We start from the raw sequence: 25,403 nt of genomic DNA, 5'->3' as shown, positions 1-25,403 counted from the left end.
TAACTTAAAAAAAGCAAGTTACCTTGTTGCCTTAAAATTTTGAGTTCGTTGTAATATTTTTTTTTAGTTAATACAATGGAGAAGAATGGTTTAACTCAAAATAGTATGTTATCTTCACACATTAGATATCGAAGTTGATTTGACAAAAGATAAAAAGTTGTGATAACAAATCATGAAATTTCGAGGTACGAGGTTCCTCGTTGTCCAACACAGTATTCAGGAACACCTATATGGGTATAGACAGGGATATTTCTCGTATGTCTGCTGTAATTATGATAAATCTGATTCAGTCAGTTCTGTTTTTTAACCATATAAATATTTGTGACAGTTTCGTCTCACCTTGTTTTGTTCTTTTCAGCATCTTGCATGCATTTTTAAGACTGTCCCAGTAGGCACGTCTCAAGACCCCTATATTTCGCTCCATTCTGTTGTGTTCGAGTTTGTTAACAAAAGACATGTGACGTGATATTTCCTGACTCTATTTATAAATAGCTTGCTGAGGTTCTGACTATAGTTATGTAGTTTTCCACATCCCTGGTACTTTATAAAATAAATGACTTCCGGTATTCATTGGAACTTAGAGCCACACTATGTAATGTTGGGCACTCTAGTGGTTAATAAACAAAACCCCAAAACTTGCAGAAGAACATTGTAGCTGGAGCTACTTCTCTCTGTATATGCATATGATGAGTCGACTACTAGTAAAGGTATAAGTAGTGTACCTTTAAAGGGATAGTTCACAAAAAATATATAATTTCTGGGCTCAAATTTTTGCCACAAAGTAGTAAATAAATAAAATAGGCCTAGTTATTGTCTTCCTTGCTTTTGACCCATTACCTTGATAAATAAGGTGACACCAAAAACGACTAGCTTAACTTATATAAATTTCAAGTATTGTTAAAGACAAGGAAACTGTCAGTAATACAATAACAAATAATCAAATTACGAACAATGGCACAAATACAATAGAACAAACATGCAAAATAAACACTGCTTTTCATGCTAGTAACAGTAATTTTCAGGTAGAGAGCATGAATAATTAAAAAGTAAAATAGCACTGCTGAGTCTTCAATGTGTAAATTAAATGAAGTTATAAAAGTTATTCAGTCACGAGCAGTGAGTCATTTTTTTTTTTCTTTGTTTGATTAACATTAACATTCCCTTCAAGAGCTGCATGGATCCAATATACTGTTACACATAGGTTTGGTGCATTTAATATATAACAGATTATGGCTGAATCTGAAATCACTCCCTAAACCCTCATTCACTATTCCCTAAGTTAGTCCACTAATACTGTTCACTTAAAGGAGTGAATAAAAACGAGTGAGCGAATTCGGATAGCCGTTGGACGTACTCGTTATTGCAGTGCAATGTGGGATTGAATAAGTGCGCTCAATAAAGTCCACTATGGTTTTGGACACCACTACAAATGGCTGTCCCTTCAAATAGCGCCCTATTTGAGGGTATAGGGGGCGATTTCAGATTCAACATGTTTACTAGGATAATCATAAACTTGACCGTCATTTTTTAAGGTAATTTTGAGTGAATATATCCATTCAAGTGCAAGAAGACGTAAAAGAGAGCTCAATTCAGCATTCGCACGCTGTCTGAGAAGTGGGCGTGCGCTTCGGATGTGTGCACACATCACTGCCAAGGCTTAAAAACACCTGCAAATGATCAACTTTCGTGATGCAGCACTCCATCAGGCAAGCGACATTTGCCTCAACTGTCTCAAGCGACGTTTATGCTGGCCCCGGGCCATCGGGCAGTCCTTATTGTCCAGCCCTGCATTTACTCTCCTTCTTGTCATTCCAAACCTGTATAATTTTCTTTCTTCTGCGGAACACAAAGTATGTTGTTATACAGAATGTTTTTAAAGGTTTGAAAGTCATGTACAATGAAAGTCAACATCGGACCTCACTGACATTCATTTTATGGACAAATATTCCACAGAAGAAAGTCAAACAGGTTATAATTGAAATTAGGGTGAGTAAATGAAGACAGATTTTACATTTTTTGGTAAACAATCCCTTTAACAGAAGAGTCCTCCCTTGGGGCTTACAGGTAAACGTGTGCAGCACCCTGCTCTCTGTTTGCTGATTGGCGTAAATGACTCTTTAACGATCTCAGTGTGAATTGAAATGGGTGATCCTCTGCTCTCAGCAAATTTGAGATTCAAGCAGTCAGCCAGATTGCAGTGTACTCTGTCTCTTTCACACACACACACACACACACACACACACACACACACACACACACACACACACACACACACACACACACACACACACACACACACACACACACACACACACACACACACACACACACACACACACACACACACACACACACACACACACACACACACAATCTCTCTCTCCTGTCTGTCTTTGTGTGTGTGTGTGGTGGTATTCTTGCAATTACAGGGTGGGTAGGGGAACAGGCAGAGGGAGAGCCTGCACCCATACAGGCAAGATATAATAGCAGAGGTTTACCACTAGTATGCAGCTGCCAAGGTTTCAAAATATCAGCCACTATTTAGTGCCTCTATAGACCCACTTTTTATGATATGGTCTCGTATACCCATTCTATGTATTTTAAATAGCATAGGTTTTACCTTGTGTTTTGATGGTATGAATAGTTCTTAGAGCAGTCATTTGTACAAGCAGCATTAACCGTCATGAGAGGAAAGCTTAGTGTCTCGATTAACAAATTTTCCATCTGAAATGCAGCAATTTGTGGGCTTTAATGACTGAGGAGATTTTTATTTTCTCTGCTCTGTGTTTCTCTCGTAATATGGTTTGCACAGCTCTCATTCTGTAACCTGTAATTTTTCTGTTTTCCAGTGATCTTTATGGAAACGTGTTCATTTGTTTTGTTTTCAGGACGCCATGATTTCTTGAATGAGGCTAAGCTGCAGTGTGCTGTTGTTTACTCACCAGAATTGACCGTTAAAGGGATAGTTCACCCAAAATGTAAACTTCTGTCATCATTCATTCACCCTTATATTGTTCCAAAGCTGCCGGACATTCTCTCTTCTGTGGAACACAAAAGATCCTATGTTGTTTTGGACCCTATTGGCTTCATTCTTAATATTATCAAATGTTGTTATATTTCTCATATTTCAACAAGCCTTGTAACTTTTGCTTCATATCCGTGCAAGGATACTAGGGAAGCACATGCAATGGAAGTGTATCTGTAAAGCACTGTTTACATGAAGCAAACAAGAATTACATCAGTAATGCAGAACACAAAGTTAATCTTATCACACATTGCGATTTTGGCCACAGTCTGAGACAACTTTTTGCAAATCCTAAAAGATTCCTCTGATCCTTGGCTAAAATCTAAAGTCTTTGATCGCTAGTTTGACATGTTCACCGACAGCCGATTAATGACCATTGCAATACAATTTTACCTTAATTCTGGCAGTGTCAGAAGATTTGACCTGCAGTTTGACTTCTCCTATGATGACCATCAAATTGTCTTAGTTTTTTAAGACAAACCATGACCAAAATTAACGTTAGAGATCTGGATCTGGAAGAAAACTCTGGAAAAGTTTTCTTGCGTGCGTCCGTTTTTAATGCGCCTTGACTGTCGTACAGTCTGACATTAATGACAACTGAGATCTTACAGTGTGACATGGATTACAGCGATGATTACGTTCGTACAGTCTGACAAGCTACAATCGTGAAGGACTATTATAAATCTCACAGTGTGCATTAAAAACTTTTACATTGTTACAAATTTTTTTAAGTAAATACTGGTCTTTTCTTAAAATAGAAAACATTTTTTTTAAATTGTGAAAATATTGTACTATGTTACAGTTTTTACTACATTTTCGATCAATCAAGATACTTTTTCACAAAAAAGGTTACAATAAAAAATCTTACCGACCCCAAACTTCTGAATGATAGTATACATATACTTAAGGTATGTTTTGTAGAGGCATATAATTGGACAAAAAAAAAAACTGTGCAGTGCAGTATGAGTCATCAATATTTTTGCTATGTTTACTGAGAAGAAAAAACGAATGTGAATTTTGCCAACATTTAAGGGTTTCACACTTGGTTCGACTGCCTGGTCTGAACCCGAGTTCGATTGCTCCCCCTCCCCCTGCTGGATTGTGTTCACATTGTATTATTTGGGTATTCATCTCACTATTACATTTTGGTTTTTGAACTTTTGGTTTTGTTTGCTTTTGGTCTTGCGCCTATACTGCGCATGCAAAAGCAGAAAGGAGATATATTCTCTCTGCTTGCAGGGCATCAGTCATGCATGTCAGGAAAGTGAGTGAGAACACTCAGATTTATCAAATCATACATCATCAATAGTGGTTCACTTTAGTATGAATTAGTATGGTTGCGCTCATTCCTGATGTTCTCCTCTTTCCAAAACATCTTTATTTAATCAATCTCAACGTTAACTGCCAGCTCACCAGAATATCATGTTTACATGTATCAGCAAATAACTCCGGTGTGTTCACGTAAACATACAAAGGGCACAGACGCAGATTAAAGAGACCCATTAAACCGTAAAATAACTCCCAAATTGGCTGTTGGTGTTTTTCATCTTGTTCCAGTGGCTTTTATTTGGCAAGGTGCTCAGACGGTTAACTGAGAGGACAGTCGGAGCGTCCCGCAGCGTGACGCGGGGGTCTGCATGGTGCTCATTATGAATGTGAAGCACGGGCTGTGTGGCACAGCACTCTCAGTCTGCTGCAGTTGAGAAGGAAGGCCTCCCGCACGGGGCGTAATTAAGGCTGGGGAAAACACGAGCCCTCATTATCTGCCTTACTGGATCTCCCACTACTGTACTTCAGTTATGACCTTTCAAAGGTTCTTCTGATGTAAGTGATGTCAGCAGGATTAGACAGATGGAACTGTTTAAGCGCATATAACATTTTAAACTGATTCACGGTATAATGTGAGATGTATATCTGTGAGATGCTTCTAAACTGCTTTGCATTATTTATACAACAAGTTAGTAGGTTCGGTTCTCGAATCAAGAGTGTCAATATAACACTGGGACTTTTTACTGTTTGTGTCACTGGACCCCATTAAGGGTTGGGGAGGGACACTGGAAGCCATCAAAGGATGACAGTGTGGTCACTAAGAAGCCGGGAGTTGCTAGTGTGTCCCGAGAACCTAAGCTCTCTGACTTCTTTTCAGACAGGGGCACCCCAAATTTAATGATTCAGGACTTGTATTATTATTTTTATTTCTTATGCATGATATTTTAACTTCTTATGCATCAGATGTGATTATTTTATGACTATTTTAATTCCTTTTCTATGTAAAGCGTTTTGAATTACCATTGTGTATGAAATGTGCTATATAAATAATCTTGCCTTGCTTCACTAGTCTGTGTTTGTTCCCAACAGTCCCATCAGTCTGTGCATTAGTGGTGGAGATTTTTCAATGACTCTTCGCTAATTACATAGTTACGCCAGTAGGTGTAGTGTGCACGTGAGTCTTCATTCAAAAACTCTTGATTTGTTCAGGAACTAAGCACTACTACTGTGTGTTGTTCGAAGACGCTGTGGCTTTGGGTTTGTTTGGAACTATTTACAAAAACAGAAAAATTAACTTGAAATATTGTGTTTAAAATGTGAGTTACTCAATATTAATTTGCTTATTAAACTGTACCATGCTGCCTCCTTGTTAGCTCCTCAGAAATGGCCCAAGCTGTTTCTAGTTCTAACATGACATATTTTTATTAGTAATGGAGGCTTGGACACAAGGTTTTATATAACCAGGAGGATAAGAATAATTAAAAAATCGCTTTTGTAAGTGTGACCTGTTTAAGATGGCAGCAATACAAATGACATGCAAAAAAAAATCTTTAGAAAAAAAGTTTTGTAGACTGTTGATCTATTTCCTATATCATTATTCCTGATGATTTGTATCTCACCAGGTGTGTGGGCCAACAAGGTGGTGGTTCCTGAGCAGGTGACGGCAGTGCTGGGGAAAAACGTTACTTTGACCTGTAGGGTGGAGGTCAGCACAGACCTCAGCCTGACCCAGAGTTCCTGGGAACGCCTGCTGCCCTCCGGCACCGTCACTTTGGCCGTCTTCAACCCCCAGTACGGGACCTCCATAGCTGAGGAGTACAGCAGACGGGTGCACTTCCTCAAGCCTTCAATGCATGATGTGTCCATCGTCCTGGAGGGCATGAGTTTTGCCGACATTGGGACCTACACTTGTAAAGTGGTCACCTTCCAACTTGGAAACATGCAGGCATCTACAACTGTGGACATTATGGGTAGGTACATCTTTGTGATCTAGTTGTGAATTCTTTCAGGTGAATCATTTGAAATCCTCCTGAACCCTATAGCTTGTTGTGTCATCCATCCATCCATCCATCCATCCATCCATCCATCGTTTATTGGTTTTAAGCACAAAAAAGCATAAGCAATAACAAAGCAAAGATAAACACATTTATTTATTTATGCAAGGCACAAGGTGATTAACTACCATTCCAAAAATTCTCTATTGAAAACAAGACTGGAATTATAGGGATGTTTTGATTTAGAAACTTGTGTTGAAATGGTTTATTTCTGTGTGTTGTAATTATAGAAAGGGGTGGAAACACCCTTCAAACAGCCCCTTTTCTGCTCGAGTGAAATGAAGTGTTGTCAAACGCCACAGAGATGACAAAAATATCTGTCACACACTGGCATGATAGTACATTCCTTGTTCTATTTTTGTATTGCGTGGCGCCATTTTTTTTCTCCTTGTTTATTTCCTGCGTTCCTGCAAAACATTAAAAAAAAACAAAGCTAATCTTTTCCTCATTGTACGTGGTAACCAAAAGTTTGAATTTGATCAATCCAGTCTGTAATGGCATTACAGATTCAGACGTTATAGCAACGGCGTATTTTTTCCGTGGCATTTTCAAAGAAAAAGGAGAAATTTACTCATAACCCTAAAACTATAAAAGTCAGTGGCCAATCAGCTGCTTCGAGCTTGTGTGTTTTTTGCACACAAGCCTAAAGCCGCCATTCCTATTCCTGTAAGTTTAACAGTGATGAGTCATCACTGGAATTCTCAGTGACCGTGTGAATTTTTACAATAAAACACATCAGATGTTGCACGCAAGCTAAGCGGTGTAATTTGTACCCACAATTCATTCTCTTCCTCTTTTTTAACACAATTATTTTGCTTTCACTTGCAGTCCATTATAATGACATAAACTGTTTGAGGAACAGCGGTTTTGGCGACAGCCGTGGTGCAACCCAGAACAGGAAGGTTTTGGGTCTGGATTAATGCAGGCGACAGTGACCCAGCCCTAAATCCTGCCCTGTTTGATGATAAATCAATATCCCTGGCCCTCTCCAGGGCCTTCGCCCACCCACAACCTGCGCCATCAGATCAGCTGGCTCTTTCTTCTATCAGGAGGGTTGGGTGTGAATGAGTTGCCAAGATGCCCCTGCAAGCTCTGAGTCAGCAGAGCTCCGGTGTGATGCAGATGGCATAGGGTTCAGGTTGGATGAATGCAGGGTGGGTCTGATCTTGGCACTCAGATGTCAGCGTTCAGTGATGCACTGTGGTTCCCCCCCGTTCAGGTGCCGCAGGGCTATATTTAGCATCGGGGTCCCTGGGGTTATTTCGATTTCTTGTATACCGGAGCGGCCTGTAAACGGAGTAGAACAGGTGTGTGGAGCAGACGGCCTTGCGTGTAGGATTAAGTTGACGTTCCTGGCCCACATGGTAAAACTGTTTCTTAAGGGCACAGCTGTTGCAATTCTCTAGAGAGAGTATGGAGAAAGGAAAGAGGGAAAAGGACAAATGAAAATTGGATTTATACGTTTTTATTAATAAAGGACATTATGGCTGCGTTCACGACACTGTGGATCAAATCTCAAACAGCAAAAATCACATTGTATCTGAATAATTTTGTGCCGATTTTCATTTAGTACACTAATAGATTTTTACACTTTAATACTTTTATCCAGCAAGGATGCATTAAAGTTATTTATAATGTTACAAAAGGTTTCTATTTAAAATAAATGCTGCTCATTGCTATTCATCAAAGAATCCTGAAAAATTATGTATCATGGTTTCCACAAAAATATTAAGCAGCACTGTTTTCAACATTGATAATATGGTAATAATAAATGTTTCTTGAGCAGCAAATCAGCATATTTCTGAAGGATCATGTGACACTGGAGACTGGAGTAATGATACTGAAAATTCTGCAAAAATATTACAAATAGAAAGAAAAGTACTTTAAATTGTTATAATTTTTCACAAAATTAATGTTTTTTTCTTCTGTTTTTTTATACAAAACGTTAAAAAACCTTACAGGCCCCAAACTTTTGAACGGTAGTGTATGTGGAAATACTAAATCAAAAATGTGTCAGATTTGTATGCTGGGTGATTTCTGCATCCATTAATGGTGAGACCTATAAATGCATTATAATGTCAATATTGCATCATGATTCAATATACTATTGTGGTTTATATGTTTATTAATATATAGTTATTCAAATCTGTTGTGATTTATTATCACTTGTCATTTAAAAAATAATTGTATTTGGGAAAAAATTTTTACTAGGCCTATATAAAATAAAACGGAAATGTATAAATGTATCGGTTAAAAAAAATCACAGATTTGCAGTAGGCCTATATAGTTATTATGATTATTTTAAAGAGCATGTCACAGTTGGTAATGGTAATCCTGATGCATTTAAGTAAGACTATAAGATATTCTTATTTCATGTTGAAATATGATATCACATTGAGTAGCCTACCTTATAAACATACCAGAGTAAGGTGTTATATGCATGTGGGATGCAGTTATATGGGCCACATTTATAAGGTCCTGTAAATATCCTAAAAAAAACTTTATAAAATGTAAAAATTAATTTGAAAATCGAAATTGGACACCGTCTTGTAGTGTGAATGCAACCTTTGAGGTGAGTGGTGGTGGTCTAATGTTTTTTTCTTCTTCTCAGAAATAAAAATAGTTGAAATTGAGTCAGTTGTTTTAATTCAACAAGTGTGGGGTTTTATTGCACAGGGCAGCTGAACAAATCATGGCAGCACAGCATTTCACAATGATTGATTCAGCTGTAATACACAATGTGGATTTCCTTTTGTTCTCTGTAAATCCATGTAGACTCTCTCAGTAATATTAAGACACTATTATCCCTCTTATCTGTAGAGACAGAAGCCACTCAGATGCACTCAGTGATGTTGTGGTACTTCTACTCAGTAATTTTAAATCATCTATTTTTAATGTGAATATGTGGGGTTGGGGAAATCAATACATTCTGAGTGTACAAAGGCCTCTTTCCACCCTTTACATGACTCTTTTTCCCTCTTCCTTATTTATTCATCTTGTTGTATATCATCCTGTAGGTATAATATCAATAACACATTTTGAACGGTTCTTCCTGACCCTTTCATATTTGTATTATTTATTTATTGTTTTCTTGAGGGATGTGCATTTAGAGTAATCTTGTAGTCAAGGTCTGTAATAAATAATACAAAAAATGTATTCATTTTATTTCATTTTCTTACAAATGTATTTTCTATACAGTACCATTCAAAAGTTTAGGGTTGGTAAGATTTGTTTGTGTGTTTTATGTATTATAATGTTCACCAAGGCTGCATTGTTTAAAAATCAAAAGTACAGTAAAAACAGTAATAAATACAATTTAAAATAACGGTCTTCTATTTTAACATATTTTTTAAATATAATTTATTCCTGTTATTCGAAGTTGAATTTTCAGCATCATTACTCCAGGCTTCAGTGTCACATGATCTTTCAGAAATCATTTTAATATGCTGATTTGCTGCTCAAGAAACATTTCTTAATATCAAAGTTGAAGACCGTTGCTTAATATTTTTATGGAAACCTTCAAAAGAACGGCATTTGAAATAAAACATTTTGTCACATTATAAAGGTCTTCACTGTCAATTTTAATTAATTTAATTTGTCTTTGCTTAATAAAAGTATTCAGGTTTTTTGTTTAAATCTTACTGACCTCGAAATCATAAATATATATTGTTTAATTCTCACCAATATGTAAAAAGTAGAACAACCGTTTTTTATAAAATAATATGAAACCGTTTTTTAAATGTGGTGAAAGCCTGTTGGCATTGTTTAGTTTAGAGTTTATTGTTCAGTTTGGTTTCATCTCTTTCTCTTTTTTTTCCCTTTAGTGGAGCCAAAGGTCTATGTGTCTCCTGGCTCCTTGTCTCTGCTGGCTGGAGATGGAGAAACACTGGTGGCGACATGTACGGCTGAAAGAGGTCGCCCAGCGGCAGAGGTGTTCTGGGAATCAGACCTACCGGGTCAGACATCAGTCGTCTCGCAGGAGGAGCCTGAAGGCACTACCACCACTTTAGTGCACTACATCTTGGCCCCCACCCGGGATGCATTTGGCCGTTCTCTCAGCTGCGTTGTTCGTCACCCTGCCCTATCCAAAGATTTCCGCATTCCCTACAAGCTCAATGTGTTTTGTGAGTGTGGATAGCTTTTATTGACGTTCTTACTTTACTCCTGTTTTGTGTTTCAAGAGTTCCATTGGTTTTCTGTATGTTACAATGAGCAATGATATCTCACTTTTGCCACTCTCAATATAGGAGTTATTTTAACGCCTTAATTCTCAATGCGCTTTCTTTGCTTTGGCATCTTGAACTGTTGGCTGCTGTCTGTTCGAACAGCGTGCAGCTTAATGGAGGCGCTTTATGAAATATTGATCTGAGCACAGCAAGGGCAGCAACAGGAACGGAAATACAAGAGGGAGAGTTCATACTGACAGAGAGAGGCTTTAGTACTTAATAAATCACAAATTGCCTTCCAAAGTGTTTAAAAGTGAGAAAACTACTTATGAGCTTTACAACCTCATTCATGTATTAATACTACTAATGGTTTAATCATACAGAGCTGACCATGCAAAAATGTTATTTCCAGTAACAATATATAATATATCATTAAAACACAATATATTTATTTGAAGCTAAATTTTAAGATAGTAAGTCTTGTTCAAAACATAAATCTTACATATGGTGATATCTATGCTTACAATAAGAGCAAAACAATTTGATATTGTGGCAGGAAATCTAAATTTAATGCAAGATATATTTTCTTAATATAAGTCTTAACATCTTATTAAATTATTCTTCTCAAGTAAATCTTTTACATTTTAAAAATGTTTATATACAGTATTTTACTGAAAAATATGAAAATGTCTTATTTAGATAATTAATTTATTTGCAATGTAGCATTTAAATGTGCAACTGTGGTTTGTTCAATAAGAAAGAAAGTATAACACTGCCCATGTTGATATGAATTTGATCATGTTGATGTTATATAGACTGCTGGGGCGAATCTCAAGGCTCTCTGACTGTTTGACTCCTGAATCTTCTCTTAATATTACACGTCAGTTTATTTTCTTTGCCACAGCTAAGCCTCAGTATCCTGAGGTTTTGTGTAATTGAGTTAGCCAATCACATTTCTCCTTGCTGTTTCTGGGACTCAAGTCCAAATCGTGAGAATGGTGACATGCTCAATTTTAATGTCTCGTTAAAATAATTTTCGTTTTATTGCTTGGAAATAAAAAAATGCTACAGAAAACAGTTTATTGTTCATTTTAACCTTTAATATTGTAGTAATGGACCAACTTGGGGTTTCCTGTATAGTTTACAGCATTATATTTTTCCTTAAAGGCTTAGTTCACCCAAAAGTAAAAGTTCTGTAATTTACTCACCGTCATGTCGTTCCAAACCGTAAGAATTTCGTTCATCTTCGAAATACAAATGAAGATATTTTAATGAAATAAAATATATATAAAATTTGCTAAGCACTATATATTTTTATAGCAAGGTGATATTCATGTTCTGCCTTTTAATTTTATGCAACACTGAATTTTTTAATAAATAACCTTTTAAATGATGTTACAGTTGCTCCAGATATTACCGTGATGGGCCAGGAGGACGTATGGTACGTGGGACAAAAACATGTACAGCTGGATTGTAGAGCCAGTGCCAACCCACCTGCTCTGTTGCACCTCTGGACCAGGTCTGTGCTCTACACTACATTATAATCTTATTAGACATGTCAATTCAATGGTAAAATCTAGCTATGGTTGTAGATGAGAATAAAAGCCCAGATAAGCTCATGGCTTATTTTTTGCATTTTGCTAAGGGGGGAAAGAGAAGTTTGAAATACTGTTAAGTATACTGTTAGGGAACAGCCCACGCTGCTGAGAATGACATTTGGATGAATATGTAATGTGCTACGTGAAAAAAAAAAAATGACAGCGGTGTCGTCTTACATTTTATTATATAGCACTTTATACAATAGATTACTTTAAAGAAAGCAGTTTTAAAAATCATGTCAGTGTCTCTTTCAATTAGAATTACAACTCTAATTTCCACTATAAAGCAGCTCTCCAGTTCGTTCATGTTTTTACGCGTGTCTGACCTCGACGGACTGAACAAAAGAAATGAGCCAGAGAAGATTTCCATGTCAAAGAAGGTTGAGCCTCAGAGCCACACCTTCCTATTACTAAATCGCCACAGATCAATGGTAGTTCGAAGGTGTTTTCAAGTTTCGAACTTTTCAGAAAGTACGCTTTGGCAAACTTTGTTTTGACCTGATTTTGTTCTTAATAATGTCAAGTTCTTTCTTCGATTTTGCTCGAAGTATATCAGGGCCTTCAAAGGTTGCTTCAGGGTGACTTCCTTCTGCAAAACTTGTTGTCAACAAGCTCTAAACTGATAATCTGTCTTTTGTCACTCCCCAGGCTGGACGCACCAATGCCTGCAGGTGTGGACACATCTAATGGCAGCCTAGTGTTTACTCGTCCTTTAAAGTCGAGCGACTCTGGACAATACAGGTGTGAAGTTCAGAATGATGTTGGGCAGAGCTTTCAGGATGTACGCTTCTTGGTACTAGGTGAGAAGTTTCTTGTAACCTTTCAACACGCATACAAGTGATGATGTTTAGTCCATGAGGGGCTGAAGCTTGAGGAAGGATCACTGGGTGATAAATTATATCCTGACATTTACTCTTCCCTCTTGAAATACACACCATTCATACTTAACCACACAGTTATTTACTCAAGTGAGGCATTGAGGCATAAACAAGATACCAAGTTGCTGACTCAGTGAAGCTGGATAAAAATGACAAGGTTGACAGACACTGTTTTTTTGTGCACCACACACACATAGTTCTCCATAGTGCATGAGAGAATTGACTCAATTGATATTTAGCTTGCTATTAAAATGTTAAGTTGGCACAGAAATAAAATAGGTAAAATAAATGTATGATTTCATTGTGCTACAGGAATGAGTTTTAAAACCCCAGAAATAAGTGTTTTTGCACATCCAGTTCCATCGTTCAAAAGTCAATGTTTTTTGTTTGTTTGTTTGTTTGTTTTAATGGGGTTTAAATGCCTGAAATAAGGTCTGTGGCTAACATAAGCTCAATATATTTTTATGTTTTATTCTATGACATAAAATACAGCAGTAATAACTCACTTTTTTAAGCTGTTTATATCAAAATATTGTGGCAGGTTTTCGACTTCAGTGATGCACAAACATGGATGTCGGAAAGACAAATAAAAACTAAATGATATAGGGAAAATCAGGACCTGGGCTCCAGTTTTTTGAAGAAGTTTCGAGTGACTTTCTTAAAATGAACATTGTCCCTATTTGACGTGCCATACAGGATATGGAAACACCAAATAGTTCCACGTTTATACGAGCCAAAAGAGCAATATTTTTAACATCCACTCCCTTTTTAATGTCCCCAGAAAATCTTTGTTGTACTGATGTACCAGTCTTTAAACATACAGAATATACGGACAGAATTTTTAAATTGGTGTTGTTGTAAGCATAAACCTATTTTTTTTGTTTTTATTTTTATAGGAGTCAAGCACACAGTACAAAATTATGAAGAAACGAGATACAGCCAATCCAGCTGACTTACTATAAATGTAACACTAACCATAAATATGTAATACCAACAGAACCGTAAAATACAGAATTAAGACCGAATATTAAAAAAAAGAATACAACCAAACATGGTACAGTACAGTGTACAGCAGCATCTGTCCTGACATCTATTAAATGATTCCTAATTCTCTGGCTTCACAAATTCCCTCCGTTTTCTCCATAAATTAACCTAATTCAGGATGTTTAAAGTAATTTTACTTCTCAGCTAAATTTATTTAGTTTTAATAGTATACATTTAATAGCGGCCTATCAGTATTGGCCAGAATTTTCTTCAAAAACTTGCCTCTAATGATCTATTTCTTTGTCTGTATTTTAACGTTCGTCCATATTTCGCCCTCTCAGAGCCGCCACCGACCACTGCAGCCCCCACCACCACCACCAAGTCCATCCTGCCTGGCACCAGCTTAACCATCACAGCTTCTATCCATCAGCGTGCCCACTTCACCTCCCCGACTCGGGCCTCTCCGCCGGACAGCAGTCTGGGCACCATTGTGGGCGGTGCTGTCGGTGGGATCCTGATCCTGGTGTTGCTGATGGCACTGGCGGGAGCTTTCTACATGCGCCAACGCCGAACATTCAGAGGAGACTACTACACCAAGCAGTACATCGGCCCATCAGACATGCAAAAAGAGTCTCAACTGGACGTACTTCAACCCCATGAGCTTCACGACGTGTACGGAGACGACTCGGGCAATGGCAGCCAGGACTTGAAGCCCAAACCAGAAGGAGACATTATCTATCCCGATTATCCCAATGACCACAAAGACATGGAGGCCTGGAGTGACAATCTCAGCCTTAAGAGAGAGGACACGTATTACTCCGACCACCACAACCATCATAACGTGAACCCCAGCGGGCCGCCTCTACACAACGGCTCCCCTTACCTGCAGGACGAGTGCTACGACAACGGCACAGACAGCGACTACGTGTCTCACGTGGATGGATCTGTGATTTCACGCAGGGAATGGTATGTTTGAAAAGGCAGGGGAACTTTTACTGGACAACAATAATTTAAAAGTCAGCGGAGGAAGTGTTATTTAACTCAGCAGAGTGAGATAAAGTGTAGATGTATTTTATGTATTCTCCAAACTCGGTTTACGATTTCATCCTCACGTTTCACGCGTAGCAAACGGCTGTAATTTACTGCAGATATGTTCTGAATGGGTTTCGTTCGGTGGACTGCTGTGACTTCAGGATGTAAAGGGAGAGGTTTACATGGTTTATGATCACAGGGTGGATTTACACAAAGAAAACAAGTCTGCTAAAATTAAGCTACACTGTGTGCGTAACCATTCCCGTTACCACATTGCACATAACTGTTAGCTTTAAAACCAGGTGCAGCGTATTCTTAGTTCTTTCCTTTCTTTTTTATTATTAAATATATATGTATATGACTTCTCCAATGTCGGAGCAAAACATCACTTTAGTTTCACATGTAGAGTCACAGAACCTGACCTGTCTTGAGTCTTATGTTTTGACTGCAGGGAATTTTATTTTATTTTGTAATCAGTATTTTGGTCTAGTTTTTTAGGGAAAATGTCATAACTTTTTCTTGAGAAGCAAAAATATTGCACAAAGAATATTAAAATATTACATTTGGTGTTCCTTAGAAGAATATTTTTATTGTTTTTGTTGTTGTTATTAATATTGATTTGAGCATAAATCGAATTTTGGTAGGTTTTTGTTTAAAACAAGAATAAAAAGCCAGTGGCATACGAAAATAGTGTGAATTTTACTTCTCAGCTAAGTTTTCATATATTTGAAATATTAATATTATTCATATTGTAATAAATATAAATATCTTTATTCTGTTTATGATATTATTGTAAAGAATATTCCAAAATGTACTTTTGGTGTTCCAATAATTTAGCTTCTCAGCTAAATGTATTCAATATATTCATATTATATTATAATAAATGATATAGATATACTTAAAATAAGACATTTTTTAAGAAACAAAATTTCGTAATTGACAAAGAAATCTTCAAACATTTACTTTTAATGTTACATGGAAGAAAGTTTTGATTGTTATTAATATTATGATTATTATTCTTGTTTTAATCATAAACATTTTTTTTTTGGTTCATGATTAAAAAAAGATGCCAGTGGAATAAGAAAAATAAACTTTATTCAAGATATATTATGCAAATTGTACTTAGCTAAATTAAACGTATTAAGATCTGTAAATATTTTTACTGAAAAAAAAAAGACTAAAATACTGATTATCAAACTTTTTTGCTGTATATGCATACAAATACAGCATGTTTCACTCAACTCAACACTTGCAGTTTAATTTGAGCCCAGCTTGTCTATATTTTGACATATTTCATCACACACCCCTCTTACGGCAGTGTCTTTTTCATTAATGGATAAGTTAGAGAGCAATGGAAGGAGTCTGCTTCATGTGGTTGTGCTGAGGACCTGTCACAGGATGATGGGGGGTTGACGTTCGCCACGACAGATCAAAAGGACCACGGTCTGCCCCTGAGGTTTTTACCGAAGCCTTGTGGCCTTTGCCAATTTACTTCACTCCTTTTAATTTTATGCTGATTTCTTTTTTTTCTCTCCATCTCTCCACCCTTGCTACTCATACACTCCCATCTCTGTGTCGAGAGCTTCGGATTTCCCAGAATAAACCGTCTGGCGCACAGCAGACATGTGCCGCATGGGCTTCCTCTAGCATGCTTTACCTCAAAGATCGAACTTTGTAATTAATATTTTCTGCTCTCTTGCAAACAGACCTCGTTTCATTCCATCTTAGAGTTGTGCTGAGCATCTGTTCGCAAGCACGCAAGGTTGTTTTTCTCCATAAGTCTCAATGGTCACACGTTGCATGCCTTTTGAAAAAGATATGGCAGTTGCTAACGCCTGGATTCATTGTTCATAAATCAGCTGCAGTGTTGCTACAGCTGTGGGACAGTCTGTTTTGAGCTTAAGACAAAAATCTTTTTTTTTGTTCAACAAATTGGGCTGCTTCTCATCTTTAAATGAATGGGGCAGTTATTTGTATCACTAATTATCAAAAAGATAGTCTTGACTCTTCTTAAAAAGAATCTTGAGTCTAGTATTTTTGTTATTTGAATTGCCTTTTTTCTCATTTCATTCAGAAAGTATTTTCAAATTTAAAAAATTCTTGACTCTTGCATGCGTGTTTAATGTAACACAATTTCATGAAGTTATAGAAATGGCAAAACTGAGTGAAAGTTGGCGGTTTGGTTATAAGGTTAAATTTCTAGCTTTTCTTCTTATATATTTACAAGCATAGTGCCTTTGGACGCATCAGATAAAAGCATCAGATATTTATTCTTTCAACATTCAATGACACGCTTTTGTCTTCTGTATTCCCGAAGTGTTATTTGTGTTTCCCACCATTACTGTATTTTCTGATTTTTTTTTTTTTTGCCTTTCTTTAACAAGATGATTCTTGGTGCAAACTCACTGGAAATGTACAACAGTAGCACTTGCAAGTGTTACAGAGGCCAGTTGTGGTATATAATATTTTTTTTGTACATATTCTGGCAGGAGATATTTGTCTATGGAATAAACATATTTTTATATGAGGCCAGAACATTAAGCAGAGGATATTCATGCTTAGTTAACATGTGCTTTTTATCTTCTCATGTTACTTTTTTTTATATTTAGTTCTCAGGAGTTTGAAAAATTATTTTGTACATATTAGAGTTATACAAATGATTGATGACTTGTAAATCATTTTGGAAATGAGGGACAGACATTGCTTTGTTTTTGATGCCTTCTGTTTATAATAAAAAAGTTCTCTTGAACATGTCAAAGCATTTGTGTGGCGTGTAAAACACTAAGAAATTTTTTTATACAATGTGTTTATACTTTGATCCATCTTGGCCACTGTCATTATTTACGTACTTTCATACCATTCCAAGTCATTTACTTTTCCTATGCAACACAAATGGAGATGTCCAGCACAATGTACAAGCTTCTCTTTTCTATACAATAACAGGAAATGGGGATGTTAAAAAATGCACCATTATAGTAGTCCATGCTAACAATATTCCAAGCGCTCTGAACTTTGTAGGAATACATCAAAATGTAATTCATTATTCACACTCATAGCTTGCTACATATCTTGAGGTGTCAAGTGCGATTGAGATTGAAAGCTACAATATTGCAAAAAATATATTTTTATAAAATCTGAGCTTTCTGTCCCTCCATTGACAGTCCACGCAACTACCACTTTGACACTTCAAAAAGTTAATAAAGTGATCGTAAACTAACTCAAAATATGAATTGAGCAGTTTAGTAAAAAAAAATCTGAAGATACACAATCACTTTATATGATGAACAGATTAAATTTAAGCTTTTATTCACATAAACATTCATCAAGGCACACATCCGTTGTGGTAAACAGAAGCTTATGCATGATTGCTTGATGTGTGAGAACCAATGAGGTTCATTCTCATATGTTACGCAGCACTTTGAGCTTCTGCAAGAACCAATGAGGTTCATTCTCATGTGTTATGCAGCACTTTGAGCTTCTGCAAGAACCAATGAGGTTCATTCTCGTGTTACGCAGCATGTTTGAGCAATAAGCTTTGTTCTCGCGCATCAAGCAAGTACACTTGAGTTTCTGTTTATGAGCTTCTGTTTTGCTGATCAATGTTTATCTGAATAAAAGCCTAAATTCAATCTGTTCCTCATATAAAGCAATCAAGTCTCTTGGACTAAACCACTCGATTACCGTAATATGGATTACTTTTGCAATCTCTTTATGAACTTTTTGAATCATCAAAGTTGTAGTTTCATAGCTGTCAATGGAGGGACAGAAATCTCTCAGATTTCATTTAAAACATCTTTCTTTTGTGTTTCGAAGATGAATGAAAGTCTTACGGGATTTGACCGGCATGATAAAATGTAAAAAAATTATTAGGGTAAACTAACCCTTTAAAACTATCAGTGCAGTACAATAAAAAACTTAAATTCAAGATAGAATCTATGGCAATAACATTTTATGCAGTGTTGCAGAGTAAATTGATTTAGTTTTAAAGATTATTTTATTATTTTAAGCAATTTAACAATGAACGAAGAAAGATACTCAATACAATACAATACAATACAATTTTATTTGTATAGCACATTTAAAAACAACTGGCGTTGACCAAAGTGCTTAACAAGGCCAATAAGGGAAGACAGTAAGACCAGTAAAGATACACATCAAAGAGAAGTATAGTCGCTCAAGTCAGGGTATATTGAAAGCTATTGAAAAGAGGTGCGTTTTCAGAGAACTTTTAAAAAGTGTCAGAGTTTGAGTACATCAGAGTACTCAGCAAATAACTTCTTGATAGCTCTTCACTTTTTCAGAATGGAAAAGAGCGGTTTGGACTTTTTCATTTTGTGTTCAGTGGAAGAATTAAAATTATGCAGGTTAGAAATTATATGAGAGCGTTGGCAGAATTTTCATATTGGCTGAACCACCCCTTTAAATCTTCAAATGTTGTCAATATACCAGACAAAGCTGTTGGAGGCAGTGAGGTCCAATCAGTCACGGACACCAACTATGCGCTTTTTTTGTCATCGATTTGTACCATTTGTGTCAGCAGAATGTTATGTACCTTTGAAAGGATTAAGGACATTTATATTTTGGAATACCAACAAAAGTCTGTTTTTTCTTCACTGCAAACTTGGACCTGATTAGATTTAAAAACTGAAATGACCCAAAAGCCACATCCCCAAAGCCCCCACGTAAAAGAAGGCTGCGCACCTGTGATTATTGGCTACTGACCCGACAAATCACCCTCCATTAGGTCCAACTCAGCACCCTCTCCATCACTGGGGAGGGAAATAGATTTTTGGCAATGAGAGGTAATCGATCACATCAGCACAGCCCTGATGCATCATGCTGTCTATTCTTCTCTGTATTGACCAACCACACAAAAACACAGACACAACCCACACACAACGTCAGCCCTGGATCTGCCCCACCGCTACAGTCTTGAGTATTTCTCCCTGCTGTTGATTGATCCTGTAATGTGATCCTGGTAAAATGAGACCCCCTGAAACATTGGCCTTATTCCAGTTGCCTTTGCCAACATCTTTTGTAGTAATTTACATTAGGTGAGACTTTAATCCAAAGTGACCTATTTCAAAATAAAGTCATTTAAAGTTAAAGTTGACATCAAATTCATCCTTGTGGTTAATCAGCAGCTTCAAAGTTCTTCCAGGGAAAGTTACAGGAGGTAAGCAGACCCTCAGTCACCCTCATGTCCTACCCGCTGTCTTGCTTTCAACACTCAAGTGGCTTTAGTGTCTTCTCTGCAGCGGGACAGCTTTTGTGCTGTCGTGTTGTTTCACCGCAGTGGCCCCAATCTCATCCATCACTGCTTTCAGCAGCACGTTTGTCCAGGTTGAGTATAAATATCTCTCTGCTGGTGGCCTCAAGTTACCTTCTCACTACTTCTCTAATTTCAGAATATCTTTCATTAGCATCATCTCCTCTATGTTTTACACTTAAAACATCTAAAAAAGAAAAGAAAAGTGAAAGTGACTAAATCTGTGTCACACACACACGCGCACGCACACACACACACACACTTACCGGTAATTTGATGTTTTTATGAGTGGTGACCAATAAAATTTTACTTTTTTTCAAAATCTCGAGATCTAAAGTCAGATTCTGAATCCCAGATTTTCAGTGTGGTCTTTTGGGCCCCACTGTATCTCCACTCACAGGATCAGTGTATCAAGGTATTTTTCACCATGCGCTTCTGTAAGTACTTAAGTGTTGTTCAAATTTTCTCAGGTCAGAATTTTGGGACTCCCACTGGGTTCCAGTAGCTTGGATTTAAAGGTTATAGAGCAGACTACACTCATTCTTGTTATTCTTAGAAAAAATGAGCACAAGATCACACCATTGTTGGCTAATGAACACAACCCAAGCATTGGGGAGTTCACATCAAAGGCCACAACTGACACAGCAGAACACACAAATTGTCTGAGCTCATGGATTTGGAAATAATGAAATGCTTCAGAGGGTGAGAGAGTGGGTGATAGTTAAAACACAAAGTGGGGTCCCGTGGAAAGAATGCCTTATGTGATTTTTGGTTGGAAAATTCATCCAGAAAACTAAATAGAGTTACACTCTACCTCTGTCTTGAAAACGTGTTCCCCATGGGTCAATGCTTTGCGTCTGATTATGTGAGTGACTCTGGAGGTAAATGCGGGAATGTGGGGGGTTTGAAGAGGTTCTTCTTGCATCAGCAGAAAAATGCTGTCTCCATAGAAACTTGGCTTACTGCACTCTGTGAATGAGGACAAGTCATTGAGCAAGACAGGCCTCTCCAATATTTACCAAATGACTCCCACGACTGTTTGTTGTTTAGAGTTTCTTCACCGAGAGCAAAAAAGAAGCCAGTTGCATGCTCATAAACTGTAAAAAATAAAAATTAATTAAAAATGCATCTAAATTAACAGTGAAGAATTACCAGCCGTTTACCGTAACCTTTGTATTAAATATCTCTCGGTGTGTGTGTGTGTGAGTGTGTGTGTGTGTGTGTAGTATATATACCAATTACAGTTAACTAAACTAATCACTTGTAGCATTTTTTATATTTTCATTATTTGTTTTATAAGACATTTAAGGAATACTATGTGTAACTTTTACTATACAGATTTATCCTAAACATTTGCACGGACAATCAAATGAGACTTGACTTGAAATTGCTTTCTAAATGAGCCGTTTTATATACCGAAACCTAATGAATACAAAGCTACAAAAGCCTGTTTTTTTTTTAACCCCAGTGAGATTGAAAACAAAGACGATGAACGGGTTATGTTTCATCATTGCATTGCTTTCTGGAGGTTTTTCAGGTTTTTCAGGGTGAAGACAAAATGTGAGAAGTATGTTTAAGTTTCTGCAGTATCCATGTGAAACCTCAGATGTCTCACACATAGTGGCTCCAACCATTTGACTAGTCTTGGGATCGGTTGAGAACCAACACCTAAAAATACAGTTCAGTAGTTTGTGGTTGTGCTAATGAGAACATGTGTGATTTAAAGCTTCTCTCATGACCTGGGCTCTAATTGGGATCATGGCATGTAAGCCCTGTGAACAATTTGGGTGGGCAACAATTTCACTGAATCTACCTCACAGTGTTTCAGTGCTGAGGCAGATATAATCCTACATGAATATACCACCCAATTCCTGAAGTTCATGACTTCTTTAATGTTTTCTTTTTCAAGCCAAAGTCTATTGATTGTAATACCATGTACGCCTGTCAATCTTGTCATGTTTCTTTCGCCAGTGAGGCACTTACTGGAACAGTTTCCTTGTGTCGCTGAGGGATTTTAAAGCGTTTTTCCCACCTGTTAGCTGCTAACAGGTGGACAGTAACCAGTCGAGAACCACAAGAAAAGACAAAAGGGTTTTACACAGCACCATCTCAGAATAAGCATTATGGGGGTTCAAGGACTGTACTGTATAATTAGAATATGTGTGAGTATATTAATAATAGTGTGTGTGTGTGTGTGTGTGTGTGTGTGTGTGTGTGTGTGTGTGTGTGTGTGTGTGTGTGTGTGTGTGTGTGTGTGTGTGTGTGTGTGTGTGTGTGTGTGTGTGTGTGTGTGTGTGTGTGTGTGTGTGTGTGTGTGTGTGTGATCAGCACTGCTGCTATCATTAAAACACCTATCAACGTCTGCACTACTGATTTTTAATGTCTTGAAGCCTCTTTTGCCATTCCCTTGTTGTAAGATTTTACATTGTCTTCCATATGTCACATATTGCTACAAATCTAACTGTCATCTTTGGATATTAAAAACATATACACTGCCGTTCAAATGTTTGGGTTCAGTAACAGCACCTGCACCCTTACAACATTACATTACAGTGGTTTAGTGAAAAGAGGATGCGTGTTCCGGCGCAAGCGGTCCCTGGTGCTATTTTGCAGTTTGAGAAAACAATTCCGCCACTGACCAGGAAAAACAAGTCAGTGGCGTGTTATTCAGATGTTTTTTTAAGGGTTCATGCTTGGCCATAATGTAGCATGTGCACAACGCGCACACTTTGCTTCTCTCATACACAGACGCAGCAGTTCATATTTTTGCAAACCATACATAATTACAAGGAAAAATATAACCACACGAGGGAGATCATTGTGGTGTCCATGAAGATGTGAAAAAATAGGCATTAATCTATACACATTTACCCAAATTATTCAGGTTAATTGTAGTAATGGCGGATAAAACCTGTTTGATCAATAGTGACAAGGCACATATATAAAGACATCTGACAAAGAGGGTTGTCTGTCAAGAACCAGGAAACTAAATTCTGAAGACTGCGAAATCACCTTTACCATCATGTAAGTTGCGTGCGCTGGCAAATCCGCCGTTATAATAGCAATCCGCTATGGAACAAGTGCACCTGCTCTTAAAGGGAATGTGAGAGGACGCTCTGATTGGTTTATTGCACGTTAAGCCCAGACCACACCTATGTTTAATGTAGTTACTTCAGGCCGACCCATTTTAGATTTGCTTCAGGCATTTAAAAAATTATAAATGTTTAAATTTAAAAGCATTAAACAGACAAAGAAAAATAATGGACATCCAAAAAAAATTCACAAAGATGTACAATTACATTACAGTGCAAATACATTTGCCCACTCCCCATGTCCCCAAGCAACATAGCAGCTGTTCAGTAAAAATGTTCTTCTTCAGTAAAAATGAAGTCATTTGCTTTGATTAATTGGTGTTCCTTTTTTATTCTTTTAATGAAAGCTTAAGACACCAGTGATTAAGGAACCCCAGTTTTAAAACGGTTTCGCTATATTTTAAAAGTGGTTCACCACAAAATACATTTCTACAATGGCAGGGAGGAGAATGAGGTTAAGGAGTCTAATAAATTGCTTATGATAGAATGTGAGGGGAACAGCCAGCCTTTAAAAGCCATTAAAGGCAAGCAGCTTGAAGCCCTAATTACAGGGACTTAATGTTGGGCTGTGCTGCATTCATGCTGTGACGGTCAGAAGTTAGCCTCTGTTTTGGCCTGCTGCGCTAGAGGAAGCAAAATAGACTCTCCCTGTCAGAGCAATGAAGAGTTGCGCAGCGCATTGCTAAGATTTTTAATCGCATTGCCAAGAAACCTAATGAGAACAAAAATGGTAAGAATGCAAATTCAGACTTCAGCGTTTAATAGCACTTGACTTTATCCATGGTTACACCCCCAAAAGCCATTAAAACATATAATAAATAAGTCTAAATTGCCCCGAATGCTCTATTATGTGCCTGTGCCAACTAAAATTCCACTGGAAGAAAGATGAACTGTGCAGGAGACGGGGAAGAAAACATTTGAGCATTACTCTGCGAGTCGAAAAAGTAACTAAGGAAGCATTCATGTGACACCTCTTAACCTTGGCCTACTCTGTTTTCTTCAATGTAATTTCTCCTCTGGGTCCCTGTTGCAAATTCCAAATCAATACCACATTGAGGGAAAACGAATGTCATGCTCTTTATGTAATGTTATCAGTTGCCAAAATGTTTTAGATGGTGCATTAATTTTTTGAAATTCTATATACAACATACCCCCCAAAAAAATGACCTTGGAGTCCGGACCACAAAACCAGACAAGTCGCACGGGTTTATTTGTGGCAATAGCCAACAAAACATGTATGGGTCAAAATTAGCGATTTTTCTTTTATGCCAAAAATCATTAGGATATTGAGCAAAGATCATGATCCTTGAAGATATTTTGTAAATTTCCTACCTTAAATATATCAAAATTTTATTTTTGTGAGTGGATGCAGCACAATCGCCAACAGAAATGGACAACTTTAAGGGCGACTTTCTCAATATTTAGATTTTTTGCACCCTCATATTCCACATTTTCAAATATTGTATCTCTGCCAAATATTGTCCTATCCTAACAAACCATATATCAATGGAAAGCTTATTTATTCAGCTTTCAGGTGATGTATAAATGTACCCACTTATGTACCCATAAGACTGGTTTTGTGATCCAGGGTCACAAATATAAAAACATTTTGTGTCTTATTCAGTCTAGCATTGTTTGACAAAGTATACAGGGCTAACTATTAGCAAAATGCAGACGCAGTTTAATTTGCCTGTCAAAGTAGTCAGTGTAGCTCAGGTTTAAATTTGTCAAATGGCCGATGAGGACAGATACATTAAATTTTGCTCTTCGTTTGTAGAATTACCATGTAAACGAGAAAAAAAAACTAAAATAAACAAAATCCAAAGTGTAAAACAAAGGCTGCATCCGAAATCCCTTCCCTACTAGGCGAAAAACAGTAGGCTATGTGACAAAAAAGTAATAGGCTAAAGGCCTATGTTCGAATTCACAGTACCTACTCATAAAAGAGGGAAAAAGTACCCGGATGAACTAGTCCAGACAGCCAACATTGAATAAATATTGTATTTTCCATCGGAATCATCATTATGGTTGATATT

At 37.2% G+C, this 25,403-nt stretch overlaps 1 protein-coding gene across 2 annotated transcripts in view; it reads left to right on the top strand.

Annotated features, from left to right (window-relative positions):
• nectin3a (nectin cell adhesion molecule 3a) overlaps nt 1–17,765 on the top strand; it is a 32,478-nt gene extending 14,713 nt beyond the window's left edge. Inside the window, exons 2-7 of one of the 2 annotated variants that reach the window (XM_079611544.1) lie at nt 5,917–6,264; nt 10,173–10,472; nt 11,916–12,033; nt 12,761–12,912; nt 14,316–14,940; nt 16,348–17,765. In XM_079611544.1, coding sequence (XP_079467670.1) covers nt 5,917–6,264; nt 10,173–10,472; nt 11,916–12,033; nt 12,761–12,912; nt 14,316–14,940; nt 16,348–16,351 — 1,547 coding nt within the window. In that variant the 3' untranslated portion in view covers nt 16,352–17,765. Of the gene's footprint in view, nt 1–5,916; nt 6,265–10,172; nt 10,473–11,915; nt 12,034–12,760; nt 12,913–14,315; nt 15,708–16,347 lie in introns of those variants that run through there. The other variant, XM_079611543.1, reaches the window with a different exon arrangement.
• The last annotated feature ends 7,638 nt before the right edge of the window (nt 17,766–25,403 follow it).

The sequence above is a fragment of the Phoxinus phoxinus genome (genome assembly GCF_949152265.1).
Source record: "Phoxinus phoxinus genome assembly, chromosome: 4".
NCBI lineage: Eukaryota > Metazoa > Chordata > Actinopteri > Cypriniformes > Leuciscidae > Phoxinus > Phoxinus phoxinus.
This window is presented reverse-complemented; position numbering and strand designations above follow the sequence as displayed.